The sequence below is a fragment of the Grammomys surdaster genome, unplaced genomic scaffold (genome assembly GCF_004785775.1).
Source record: "Grammomys surdaster isolate TR1022 unplaced genomic scaffold, NIH_TR_1.0 126124, whole genome shotgun sequence".
NCBI classification, from domain to species: domain Eukaryota; kingdom Metazoa; phylum Chordata; class Mammalia; order Rodentia; family Muridae; genus Grammomys; species Grammomys surdaster.
In genome coordinates, this window is record NW_021620932.1 from 4344619 (window position 1) to 4359343 (window position 14725).

General features: G+C 31.8%; 1 protein-coding gene across 2 annotated transcripts in view; it reads left to right on the forward strand.

The window, feature by feature from the left end:
* Klhl1 (kelch like family member 1) overlaps positions 1-14725 on the forward strand; it is a 350430-nt gene that overhangs the window by 239137 nt on the left and 96568 nt on the right. For both annotated transcript variants that reach the window (XM_028756561.1, XM_028756563.1), the window contains one exon: positions 12544-12730. In XM_028756561.1, coding sequence (XP_028612394.1) covers positions 12544-12730 — 187 coding nt within the window. The remainder of the gene's footprint in view (positions 1-12543; positions 12731-14725) is intronic.

A 14725-nucleotide genomic window follows, 5' to 3' on the forward strand; every position in this document is an offset into this window, starting at 1 on the left:
GGGAGGGGAAAGATTAGATGGCATGGATAAGTTTTCTCCAATGTAATGTCACTGGTTATATCAACCATCCTGTAGGGATGGCTTAATGTCCAGGAGTGGTTAACCAGCAGAAACCAGATTTCATTGTTTTATTTTGCACTTTGTTTTGGTATTTGACATCATCATCATAATCATCATCACCACCATCATCAACATTACTGCCATCAGAATGTAATATATAAGAAGAGAATAAAGAAAGAAAACAGCATTTGCATTTTTAACATTTTTATCTACCACATGAATTCATAGAACACTTCATTATACATAGCGCAGTTATTGTTTATAGGCAAGCAATAAAAAGATATAATCGTTGCTCCTTATCATAACTTGGACTCTTCAGATTTTATTGATGCTAGGTCAGTCATGGTTTACAATGTTGAATGAGAAATGCCAGAAATAAATATTTTATCAATTTTGTTTTCAAATTATTGTCATTATTACTCTTTAATATTAGTTACAATAAAAATAATAATGTGAAAGTTTACTTTATCTTTTTGAATTATATATGAGAGGAAATACATTTGTTGTGCAGCTTATGAACATGGTTTCTTATTTCCATTATGAGTGTTAGGTGCAGATTCTTCGGATAAAGTGGAATGATTACGGATGCAAATGTACTTTCTTTCTAGTATGTTGCATGTAATGGTAGGTACAGTTATTATTTGGGTGTATAATCTGACACTAACAGCGTAGAACATGGAATGTAGCGATCTTTGAAGAGTTGGATATTTCTGGTGTTTGCGTCCTCATTTAGTACAGTAATCTCAGCTTCTGTAACTCACAATTGATACAAAAAGGGGGAGATTTTGGCCTCGATGTGTATTGCCCAGAGAAGACAATTTTGAAGTTGACACATAATTAGTAGATAGAGCAGTGCTCTGGAGAAACCCAATCCCGCATCTCAACTATTGTACAGCTACCAGATTTTTTATGGAACATTTTTGAAAAGAAAACATCAAAATCATAAGGCTCGATGGGTAGCAAAGTAGTCCAGAGCTTACCTAGCCTGCAAGAGTATCTACATTTCATCTCAGCATAAAAAATATCAATAGTGAAGAAATGGGATGAAAGCTAACATATTTTAGGAGTTTTATTGCTTTAAAAACAGTCAGATATTTACTCCTTGGAATGACAGGTACAGATATTGTTTTAAAGTGTTTTTTTTTCTTATGCTTTCATGTTTCAAGTATTTTATTTTTTAGCTTTAGCTAACGTTATGAGGGTTCAAATCATGGGAAATAAATTTAAAAAACCTTTTGGAAAGTGAACAAAGAATGTTTATTTGTCTAACAAAGGAAAATATAAATATATTATTAATAGAATCAGTCTGATTAATTATCATAATGACAAATGCTAAGCTTCCTTTTGTCTTCTTGTTAGTCAGCTTCTTTCTGCTTTGCTAACTGTTGTTTTCACAACATGGGCCTTGCTAAGTTTTTTGGCCAATTTTATCTATTATATTTCTTACTGATTTTCTATTTTAAATGGAAATTATTTTTGTCTAATCAATTACATTTTTCAAAACACTGAAAGTGCCATTTCCAGTCTTTACACTGTGAAAGAAATAAAAAGATAAGCATATATCTAATGCAGTCATCTAGGAATGTAATTAACCAACATATACAAAAGTGTTATTTGATAAAAGTAATATTTTTGTATTGACACAATTTATCATAAAATATTAATTCCATGCTATAGGTAAAAAAATAACATATTTTAATTTTCTAATTGTTTGTAATCTAAAATTTGTAATTGTCCAAATTAACTTATAAAAATTTGAAATTGTATTTAGTTGAAGAAAGTGTATCAATCTCAAGCTTCTTTGGATTTTGATTTCCATATCAAACTTTAAATCATGACCAGAACAAAGTAACTGGAAAAACAGTCTCAGTTACATAGACCCCTTTGAGTAAGAGGTATAAAGACCTCTCCGATATAACTTCAGAACCTTTTCATTTTATTTACTTTTCTATTTGAGAATTGTATTTATACACATTAGCTGTTTGTTCAAATCTATCATTGATCTGGTTTCATTCCACCCCTTGTTTGCCTTCAACATCTTTTTTCTGATTTTATGTGTTCTTCTGTTTAAAATTAAAATATGATTGCACCATTTTCTCATTCCTTTTCTCCATCCCTCAAACCCTTACATGCAACTTCATTCTCCAAATCATGGCCTCTTTTCTTTATTTTGATCGTACACAGTAGTATGTTTTGATATGATCTTTGAAGTTTTTAATGTTTGGTGTTGCTCATCTCAATACCATTCTCTTTACAATGCCCTAATCCAGCTCAAACCATTATCCCTTTCAAGCATTACATTATCTGAGTTATTTCACCTCTATTTTGAAGTCCCTGCCAGAGGGCCTTAAAATTTATATCAGCATCTATACATATACTAATTTAACACATTTATCTAACTGTCCTAATCTATCCTTCATATATGTGAGAAAATATAAAGCATTTGTCTTTATGAGTATGAGTTCCTTAATTAGAGTGATGATTTCCATCTCAAACGATTTACCTGAAAATTTCATCATGTTTATTTATATCTGAATAATATTACATTACATAAACATATGATATTTTTGACACATATTATGTGCTTAAAGAAATATAAGGTTGTTTCCACTTCCTGGCTATTTAGATTAGATTAGAAGCCCTCAAAATTGTGAAGTTTATTTATTTTAGGATATAAATTTTGTTGAGGATATGACTAGGTGTGAATTCCTAGAATTCTGAGGAACCCCAGCATTGATTTCCATAGTGGCTGCACCAGCTTGAGTGTCCACAGCAATGAATAAGTAATGTTAATTTTCATTTTTTCTGGTGTCTAAATGTATTTGATATATATATATACATATAATTTTAATATAGATAAATAAACTTGTATTTTAACTTATGTATATACATATAACGTACATATATATGTATATATATATATATATATATATATATATATATATATGGACCATTTTTATTCTTTTAAGAATTTTTTTGTCTTTATTCCGTGTCCCAATTATTTAATTGGGCTATTTCTTTCTATAACGTTTCAACTTAGTAATTTTTTTATGTAATCAAAGTACTAACCTTTTAGAATTATGATTAGTAAAGACTTTTCCCCATTCTGAAGACTGCCTGTTAACTCAAATGCTTGTTTTCCTTTTTCTAAATATGTTTAGTTTCGTGATGTGCTTTTGTTAATCATTGGCCTTAGTATCTATGCTACCTAATTCCTGTTCAGAAATCCCATTCCTGGATCTAAAAACGGAAATGTATTTCTATGTAAAACATTAAGTATATCCTATTTTATATTGAGATTTATAGAAAATGTTATTTGATATATATCTCATTATGAAAACAGTGTACAACTCCTACGCTGTCAGGGTAACAATCTGACTTCTGTTCCACGCAGCCAAATATACTGTGGCTTAACCAAAAGCATTAGATAATAATAACCAGAGTTCTATTATGTTATGAAATGCTCAACTTATAAAGGTTTTAACACATTCCAAATAATTTTAATATAGATAAATAAACTTGTATTTTAACTTGTACCTGAAAGTTTCTTTCTAGGATTGTTGATTTATCTGAACTTTAGAAACTCTACAAAGTTCATGCCCAGTAGAATTAGCATTTGGTGGGAGGATAATTCCAATCCCTTATTGACTTGCAAGATGCATTCACCTTGATGTGTTCACAGAAACTGATTTCACTGATGATGATCAAAAGAGGAATGTAGGGCTTTGATCAGAATAAATCTGAAGAAAGCTGAAATCTGCAAATACGATGTGATTGAAATTCTTTCTCCATCTCCCCTTAGTGAAATGAGAAAAGCAAAATATACGGATACCTTATAATTAGTGTGAGATAAATTACAAATTTAAAAGGTCTGCTTAAAGATAACACCAAAGAAAAATTGTCTAGATGAAGGAATTCATTGTTTATGAAATAAAAAAATCAAGTGTCCCTAAAGTGAATTAGAATGCAGTGTCTTTAAAGGCTGTCTTTCACATTAACGTCTACATGTTCACAGTAGTTTCTACCACATAACTGACATACTTGAAATATAATGTGGCAGAAGTGAGAGAATTATTGCTTTTTTTTTCTCTAGCACTGTTTGCTTTTTTTAGAGGACTACCAGTAACTTGAGAATATAGTGTTTCGGTCCCTCACAGATTTTCTTGTCTCCAGGCCAGGGGTTAGTACTCTAATTAGAGAGATAGTCAAAATGAAGATGAGAATCAGGAATAGAGACAGGCGAATGGTAGCCACCACATACACAGTAGTCTGCTCACGTCTTTAGAAAAGTGTAAGGAGTCTGAAACAAAGCAAAAATCGGCAGCCCTGATATAAAGATTTGCTAACTTATTCTAGCAAAATTAATTTTATTAAGATGTCAAAATATTTCTCAATGACATTGTGATTGCCATTGACCAGGCAGCCTAGGTCTGAAGAGAAGTGATGAGACTTATACATACTCTGGCTGCAGCTATATTTAACGTGCTAAATTTTCTACTTCCTCTAAATCAAAGGTCAACAATACTTAATTAGTTCTCTGTTACTATATACATTAGTGTTGCATGGGTGACATTCATAGTGTATACACTAAGCACAAATGTATAGTTTTCCTGAAATTTTTCTTGTTTGTTTCATCACAGAGTTAATAAAAATGGCTTAAAAATTCATTGTTGGTACTCAGAAACATTTTTATTAAAGAGGAAAGGAGGCATAAATGAGCTGATTAACCATGATGGATTTTCACACCTGCAGTAAGTTCTTCTCCAATAATATGCTTGAAGAATAAATTTATAATAAATAGGAGCTACAAAATGTTTTTTTCCAGCTTGCTTTTAATTAAAATAAGTGTGTAAGTGAGGAAGTTACATATAAATTTTAAGTGGAACATACAGATACACATACGTACATGTGTGTGACTTCTATAACATTTATTAACAATAATATTAAAAGGTTTAATTAATTTTTATATGCATTTGTATGCAAATGAGTTATGTATATCAAAAACATTCAGGTGCCTACAGAGATCAAAGGACATTGAATTTTCTAAGTCTTTAATAAAAGAGGGAAAAGTGCCTAATAGAAAAACAGAGATTGGGGTGGTAATTGGGATTCATTGACTATTAAAGACAGAAAGATTGATTTTAATAGAAATATACTAGAAAAAATAAAATGCACATACAGATTCATCAGAATTAGATGAATGGGAAAAGCGGGTGAGCAGATGAGGTGGAACACCAGAAGACATCAGTTGGCATAGCAGCCTAAAGATTGATATCTACCAATTGATAAAAAAAAATGCTTCAATTGTAACCTAAACATTGATAAATTAAGAAAGCCTTTCTAGTGTGATAAGGATAAACATTTTGTTATACAACTAAGCCACAGATACTCAGATCTATGATATCTCTGGGACAAAATACTGCTGCCAAAATTGACACAGTGAATGAATGAACTTTGTAGAGTTTATTGGGAGACATATGTTCAAGAATGAAGTAATGTTCATACCAAAAATGGAATGATTTATTTCAGCTTTAAAACTTCTGAGCTTTCTCAAACTAAAACACTAAACCCATGTTCAATGAATGAACGTTAATCATAAATTATGTCAGCACAAGTCTCACTTCACTTACGAATAATAAAAATCCTTATTTGGGTTAATTTTATGAGCGCCACTTGTTTTGATTGAGTTGCTATTATTCTTATTGGAATTGCAAGTTTTCCAATTACTTTTCATCTTAAGACAGTCAGAGATTTCTGTACTTGAAATAAGATTAATGAACCTGCCTCTTTTCTCATAAAATGTCTCTACTTGTTTCTTGAAATGTTTGAGGTAAGTTCTTTCAGATGTCTCTGACATAAGCTTTACAAGTCAGTTTGAAACAAGAGACGTAGAAACAATTTTTGCTTTTGCAGTTTTATTTGTATTCACATATACAGATATTCAAGTCACCTAGACCAGAAACTGATTATGTCAGAATGTTTTCAGTGTAGGAAACTACACTGAGATGTGAGAATCTATTTGGTTAGAGTTACTGAGTGTGATTCACGCGACAAGTTGACTGTTTATGTGTGGGTAAGCTGGTTTCTTCTGGAAATCAGAGCTGCTCCAGCCCAGCATGTACTGGGACAGTTCCTGGTAAAAAGTTGCAGCACTGGTAAAGGAAGGAATATTACAAGTTTCAGCATCTCTGAATGGTTTCTTTTTTGTATCTGACTAGAAACATAAAGCAGAAAGATGGGTATATAGAAAAATCATCCTAGGCATCAGGAATATTTGTTACCCCTCCTGAAATGTGGCAACAGTACCTACAAGCTGGTTATTGTGCTGCTTTTGAATTTTATGAACACTGAATCCTTTCACCAGCCCCTTAAAATAACTAACAGCTTCAGGGTACACTTGAATTAAATGATACCATGATCTTCCCAGGGAATATCTTCTTCACATATATTCTTTGCATGATACCTATCCTAGTACATTGAAACAGAAATCATTTTCTGCCGTTTGTGCAGAATGAAAAATGATTTAGCATTCATTTATTTATTTTTCAATGACTTTTTTCATTTATGTCAAACAGAAAACACAAGACACGGTACACAGTTCACTTCCTTCTCAAAAGCACATCACTTTTAACATTAGTGGATTTTGTTTATAGGTATAACCACAGAAGTGGAATTTTTATGAAGATACCCGACATCAAAACAAGACTAATAGTTTATTTTTTAATTCCAGGAACATCAAAATTGTATTTCTGAAAAAAAAATTGAAAAGTTCTTGAAGATGGGGATTTAGCTCATTTGGCGGGATGCTTTCCTTGCATACATGAAGTCCTGGATTCAATCCCAGCATCACTCAACAAAAGTACTAGAAAAACCCCAAACAAAAATAAACAAAAACCAAAACAAAACAACAATCCAAAAAACTTGAAAAGAGTTAAACTGCTCAAATTTAATCCACTTATTTTTAAACAACAAAACATAACAATATAAAGTATAAGATAAAGCAAAAACTGTCACTTTAAAGTCATACAAAACAAAAACAAACAAACAAACAATCAATCAAACAAGGAAAAGCCCAGAAGTAATGAAAATCAGAAGCCTATTCATTCACACACTCAGGAGTCTCATAAAAGTATTGAATTAAAATCTATAATATATATCTGAGAAACGTGCTGCAGATCTGTGGAGGCCCTGTGATCGCTACTTCAGTCTCTGTGATTTCATATGCGATTAGCTCAGTTATGCAAAATGAAAATGATTCATTTTGACATTCAAAAGACACAGAGGGGCTTGGTCTCCTGGTGACCTCTTCTCACAGCCTCTGACACTCTCTCTGCTCTTCTTCCAAGGGGTCTATGAGCTCTGAGGGGAGGGATTTGTTTATGACATACCATTTAATGTTGAGTGTTCCAAGGTCTCTGTCTGTCTCTCTCTGTGAGTCTCTCTGTCTCTGTCTCTCTGTCTCTCTGTCTCTGTCTTTCCCTCCCTCCCTCCCTTCTTCCCTCTCTACCTCCCGCTCACCCTCCCTTTCCCTCACATTCCTCTCTTTCTCATGTCAGGCTGTGAGTTTCTGTATTTGTTCCAATTTTCTGTAAGAGGAAGTCTCTTTGATGATGGATCACCAAGGCATGATCTGTGAGTGTAGACGAATATAATTAAGAGTCATTTTATCAGTACTTCTTTTGTCTTGTTTTCTTTTTGACCAGAGGTGTTAAGGTTTATCTTAGGTCTCTGAGCTATCTAATCTTTGGTTCTTGGTCACTCAAGCAGTGTTGAATATGAGTTCCATCTTGAGAAGTAGGCTGTAACTCAAATCCAAAATTGCTTGAATATTTCCACAAGCTTAGTGACACTTTTGCAGGCAGAACAGTATTGTAGATCAAAGGTTTTGTGTTTGTTTTGTTTTGTTGGATTTTGTGTTTTGTTGTTTGTTTTTTGTTATTGTTGTTTTATTTTGCTTTGCTTTTTCTGAGTCGATGGATCTTTTTCTTCGTTGATGCCCTATGAAGTACTTTTCCACACAAAATATACTTGAACACAGGAGTGAAAAGTTGATGTAGGCATCAGCAGGACACCTTTCCATGTTCAATGTGATACACGGCTGTTTTAATCATCTACAGGACCTTGCTGTCAGTTGTGAAATGTGGCTTTTTTTTTTTTTTTTTTTTTTTGTCTGTCGAAAGTCTGGGCTGTTTGGGGACATTTGGCCAACAGCACAACTGTGTATAATACAATCCTGTTACTAAAAGTTTCACTTGGTAACAAGGGATGGCAATTTGGGAAACTGTCTCCTCCATTATTTGAAGACATTAGGATTCCTTTTACATATTTTATTATATGCTGTGACATAGTTCCAAACTACCCTTCAAATACAACTCAGTTCTAGCTCTCTCCCCACAATTGTATCACTTGTCCTATCTGATCCTCCTTTTTCCACTCCTGCCTTAAGTTCACCCATAAAATCTATTCTATTCCATCATCTCTGGGATATCCAGGTATCCCCACAATCCCTTCATCTATACCTAATATGTGGATTGCAGCTTAGTTATAACTTAGTGGCTTATATCCACATATAAGAGAATATACTATATTTATCTTCCTGTTACATTACTCTGAATGACTTTTTTTTTAGAATTTACATTCATTTGCTTGTAAAATTCATGATATAAATTTTAAACAGCAGAATGATAATCCAATGTGCAAATGCACCACAATTCTCAAATCATTCTGCTGTTGAGGGGTACCTATATTGTTTCCAATTTCAGGTTATTGTGAATAAACAAGCTATGAACATAGTTGATCAAGGGACCTTAGGGTAAAGTATTCTTTGGTGTATGCCCAATGTATTATAGCATATTCTGAGATAGACTGTTTCCTACATCTGATAAAATTCCACTCTTGTTTCCATACTGGCTATACAAGATTGTCCTCCAAATAGCAATGAATAAATCTTCCCATTATTTCATATTCCTTCATATTATTTCCTTGCCAGCATGAGCTATCCCTTGTGTTATTGAGTTTAACCATTTTGACAGTCGTAAGATGAAATTTCATAGAAGTTTTGATTTACATTTCTTTGATGGATTAGGATGCTGAATATTTCTTCAAGTGTATGATAAAATATTTCTGTGGGATGAATCATACTTGATTAGTTTAAGTGATATTTTGATATGTTACTGGATTTTGTTTTCAAGTATTTTATTGAATATGATTATATCTATGATATTTCCTTAAATTAGACTGTCAAATAACCAATAAAAAATAAATATATAAATAAAATTACACAGTGAGACTTAATTATTTTCCTACCTTTCCCAACTGCTCCAAGCTCCTCTCCCACTCCTTTACCTATCAGACTTGTGTCCTGTTTTCTTTTCAACACAGCAATTCCAAATTACATTGGTCATACATTCTTGGTTGTGGATATTTGCCTTCACTGGAACATGGTAGACTTATCAGAATCTGCATTCTTAGAGAAAATGGAAATGTGCTTCTTAAGCAGATGCAGTTATCAATCCCTCTTCGCTTTGGGTTGAGACTTAATGCCTAGCTCTCCTCTGCATACAGACACCTGATATGGCTTGAGTTACATGAGGATTGTGTACATTGTCATATCCAGTATAAGGCAATGTGTATATTTGCCATGCTATGTTCCGAAGACACTATTTTATTATGTTCATTTACTATCTTTACTTCTTAGATACTTTTTACATTAACTTCAGTCAGTTATTTTGGGTCCTAGAATGAAGTGGTATGATACAGATGTCCCTTTTAAGTCAGTTTACTCTCTTACTATATATACCTGGACTGGTCTCTCAGTTAATCGTCATCAACTGCAAAGAGAAGTATCTCAGATAAATGTTAAAGATGCATTAATCTGTATATATAAAATATCCATAAATCAGATGAAAAATAAGGTTTGTCTTTCTGTGTCTGTGTTCCCTCACTTAAGATGACTGTTCCAAGCTTTAACTTGTAAAAGCCTGTGAAAGTCATAATTAAAATAAACCCATAATATTGAGTAAAGTGGAAGCTGTAATTAAAATATTTTCCATGTAAAAATTTTCACATAAACATGTTGGCAGCCAAAGTACAAGGCTTGAACATGAAAATGCACCCTCAGACAGAGTTATTGATTTAACAGGCTGGAAAGCCAAGGATGAGAAAGATTCTGCACAGAACCTTACCAACGTAAGCCAGAAGTGCATTGCTTTTGATAATGCATATTCCCTGATGGGTAAGGAAGGTATTCTTGTCAGAATGACCTAAGACAGCTTCAGCCTTGTTATTTAAATAAAAAAGGGGGAAAGATGGAGAGCTTTTGGGACTGCTTGGCAAGAATATGACATGGGCCAAGGACAAGAATGTAAGCTTCAGGCAGGAATCTGACATTAGGCAAGAACAAAGTAATTTCAGAGAAGGATCTAAATCTTAGGCCAGAACAAAAAGTAATTTCAGGCAGGAATCTAAATTTTAGGTTAGAACAAGGAAGTAGGCTTCAGAGATGAAAATGACTTTGAACATTGGGCTAGAACAGTGAAGTTGGCTCAGATATTTTAGTCATCCTGATAAACTTTAGAAACAGTGATCATGGAAGTGTTTATGGAATTTTGTTTATTGCCTTGCTTGTTCCTTGACTTTTTGTGTTTATTGTCCTTCTTGTTCCTTGACTATTTGCATCTATTGTATTTCTAGTCCCTCAAACTAGAACTGACCTTAATACTTGCATGTAGTTAAAATGGTATAAAAGCAAAAAGGAGGAGAAGGGTGAGATACAGGTCTCTAGGGAGGGAAAATGGGGAAAGGGGATGACATCTGTATTGTAAATAAATAAAATATCCAATAAAACATTTTCAAAGACAGATGAGGGAATCATAGAAGCTTATGAGATGTTCAAATATATGTTTTAAAAATTCATTCACAAATGATTCAGAAAAATAGAAAAAAGTTATAAAAATCTTTATTTATAGAAGGCAATATTAGCTTGATGCCATACCCAGAATAAGATCCATGAGAAAAAGAATATTTTATTCTAATATCTTTGATAAAATGTAGACTAATATATTCTCAGCAAAATGCTCGCAAGTTTAATTACATAATGCATCAAAAATATCATCTACCAGTTTTATTGCAAAAACTACAGGTACAACAAAGTTACATAAACAAATATATTTCGTTGTATAAACAGAATTAAAGACATAAATCATATGATCAATGTATTGGATGCAGAAAAATACTTTTACAGAATTTAACATTAGTTCATCTGAAAAATCCTAAATAATCAAGGGATACTAGGGACATATATAATAAAAGTAATAGTAATCCACTTTAAGTAATAGTTTAGAAAATAAATATTTTCAAATATTTATGAAAATTGAACTCCTTTAGTGATGTTAAGTTTTACTGTAAGAAGACTGTAAAATATAAAACCTTGTACAAATTTTCTTTACTTAATCTTAAATTACATATACTTTAATAAGACTGTGATAAGACATATAACTCCAAGTGTTACTATATTTAATTATGATAATATGTGATGTGGCTTAATATTTTAAAGAAGCATCTGTGAGTGGTACAAAGAATCATTATGAGTATTTTCAAAAATGTTGAAACAAAGAAATTAAACTGAATATCACCAAAAATTTGTCTGTATCACATAATCCTGTATATTTACTTTGATTGGACAAACTGTGAAAGATAGTTATGGTTTTTATGTTTCTATTATTTAATAAATACTATTTCTTTTGATGTTTTATATTGGATACAAAATTAAGAAAATTAGAAGCACTTCAGTGACTTACATCTATAACTACTTTTAAAACAAAATTGAGGTTACTAATGATTTGCCATTCAAAAATTATTTTCAAATAAAAGTTGGAAACTATATGCATGCAAACAGAAGACCTTTTTCCACATGCAAAATTAAAAGTATCAAGAAAGTGACAGCAGAAAGTAACATTCTCTGAAATTAATTTTAAGATGTATTTTAATTATACTAAACTATTAAAATAATTTTATCCAGTAAAGTACTAATGCCAATAATATTCAGCTTATAATGCTTAATACTCAACAAACTCTGCTTATATTTATTAAAATATTGTCATACTATTAATTTGCATTTTGATAAAAGTAAGAACACACAATTTTTTTTAGAAACTAAAATTAAGCCATCCTAATTAGCTAGAAGTCACATTAATGCCGAGAATTTTAGACTAACCCTTTTAATATTAATGACAATTTACACATATATCAAAATTGGAAGATTAATGAATTTAAGGAATCAATTTATTAACCACAACAATCCCACACTTAAATATTTTGGTTCCAATGTAAATATTTCAGAGGAAAAATAGGAAAGTTTGATATCCAAATGTGTTCCAAATGTAAAAGTAATGGCAAAGGAATTAAGCTTCTAATGTCAATACATAGAGCATATACTCACCAGTTTAGCATACACTATTAACAGTGGCTGCGTATTATTCACAGATACTGGCTGACCTTGAAAACCATGCACTATTCAAGAATGATTTGGAATGTCAAAAACTGATTCTGGAAGCAATGAAATACCATCTATTGCCCGAAAGAAGAACTTTAATGCAAAGCCCAAGAACTAAGCCCAGAAAATCTACAGTTGGAACTCTTTATGCAGTGGGGGGAATGGATAATAACAAAGGTATGTGAATATAGATCTCCATTAACCCATACCCTGTGTTGTATCCTGACTCAATTTTAATAACGTAAGTTGTATAAACTAACACTATTTATACATAGTTATTCTGAAACAATGCAATTAAAAAGTAAGGGAAACTTTAAAACTAATTCTTATTCATAATCTGTAGTCCCTGTGTCTATGTCTTCATAACATTGATTTATTATATTTGAAATTAAAATACAATTTAAATGATCTTCTTAGAAAGCAGGAACTAGATGTTGAATATATTGGAATGATACTTCATTTCTGAGACAAAGTAATACATTATGAGTAGACAGAGATTCTAGGAGTGCAATAATGAAGCGGCTCTACAACCGAGGATCTGAGCGTCTCACACTGAAGAGAGACAGATGAATACAGAAGAACTAATTAGTGTATTGTCAGTGAAAATAGTAAATTCTGCTTTGAATTTTATGTCTCAATAATTTCTTAGTTTGTTTAAAAAACGATATGTACACTCTAAGAATTTGTTATATAAGTTTTGTAAAAATGTGATAAATATGAATACATTGGTTCTCTATCTCTTTAGTTTACACACAAGTCATATATACACACACATATGTTCATTCATGTTTTGGCACACACACACACACACACAGAATATTACAGGCAAATTGTGTATACGCCAGTGAATAAATGCCATTTGCTGTTTCTAAATGGTATAGTTCACAATGAAAATTTAACATGCATGATCAATTACAGTTGTAAATATTCAGAGGACAAATGTTGTAAACATTAAATAATAAATAAATATTGCCAAAACATAACTATACTTTCAGAACAAAAAGGAACAGAAGTGTTAATTTGAATTTTTAGCTATTTAATAGCTGTTACTTATTAATAACTTCTGCAGAATACTTAAGGACATTGCAGTATTCTCTCTGGAATTTTTCTTTTATCCAATCCAACATTGATCTGGCCATAAAAAATTAAGCAAAAATATTTTTATACATGTTATATTTTCTACTTGTATTTTAGACTCCTGACTAATATTTAAAAAATATTAACATTGAAACTGGTGAAATCTCTATCTTTAGTACTGTTGCTAGAAGATAAAATAATATGGGAATATGTGTTCTGTTAAGTGAAATTGTTTGTGAGAATTTGATTTTTTCTATCCTGAAACTAGTCTTTCTTAAATGAAGAAATTCATGAGATATTAAACTTTCCAGGGTTATCTTAATTCTCTTTATTTAATAATTATGAATAACTATTCAGATATTATTACACTTATTTGAATACAATAACATATTTGGTATAGGTATTCTGCACACTATCAAATGAAAAATATGAACACAATTCAGCCTCAAACCCTTTGATCTACAGTGGGATTCAGCTTACATGATATTCTAGGACAATGGTGGTACAAAGCCTTTGGGAGTAACCCACCATACTTTGATATGGGTTTCAATCATGAAGTTTGAATCCATACTTGGAACTGCTTGGCTGCTCAAGAACTTGACACAATATGTTCAATTTTACTTAGAGTAAAACCCAACAATAAATGTCTAGATAAAACAGAAGACAAGACAATTAAAAACAACCATAAACTGACTCATACAACATGTCATTACATTCGGCTATACTATAGTATACCAGTTCCTTTCTCAGCCATCATCATAGGAAACGGAAAGAGTGTAAGAGTCAGAGGGGATGGAGGATATTATGAAAACATAGCCGTCTAAATAAACATGATCAAAGCTTATATGACCTCATACAGACTAAAAGTTGAATCCCCAGGGATGGTCCATTGAATCCAGATGGAAAGAATTGTGATGAGAAAGTAGAAGAAGTAGAGGGTTGGGAGATTTTACTGAAATATAGTATATTAGGAAAAAAATCTATTTTCAAGAAAAGGAACACACACACACACACACACACACACACACACACACACTATACACATAGATAGATAGATAGATAGATAGATAGATAGATAGATAGATAGATAGATAG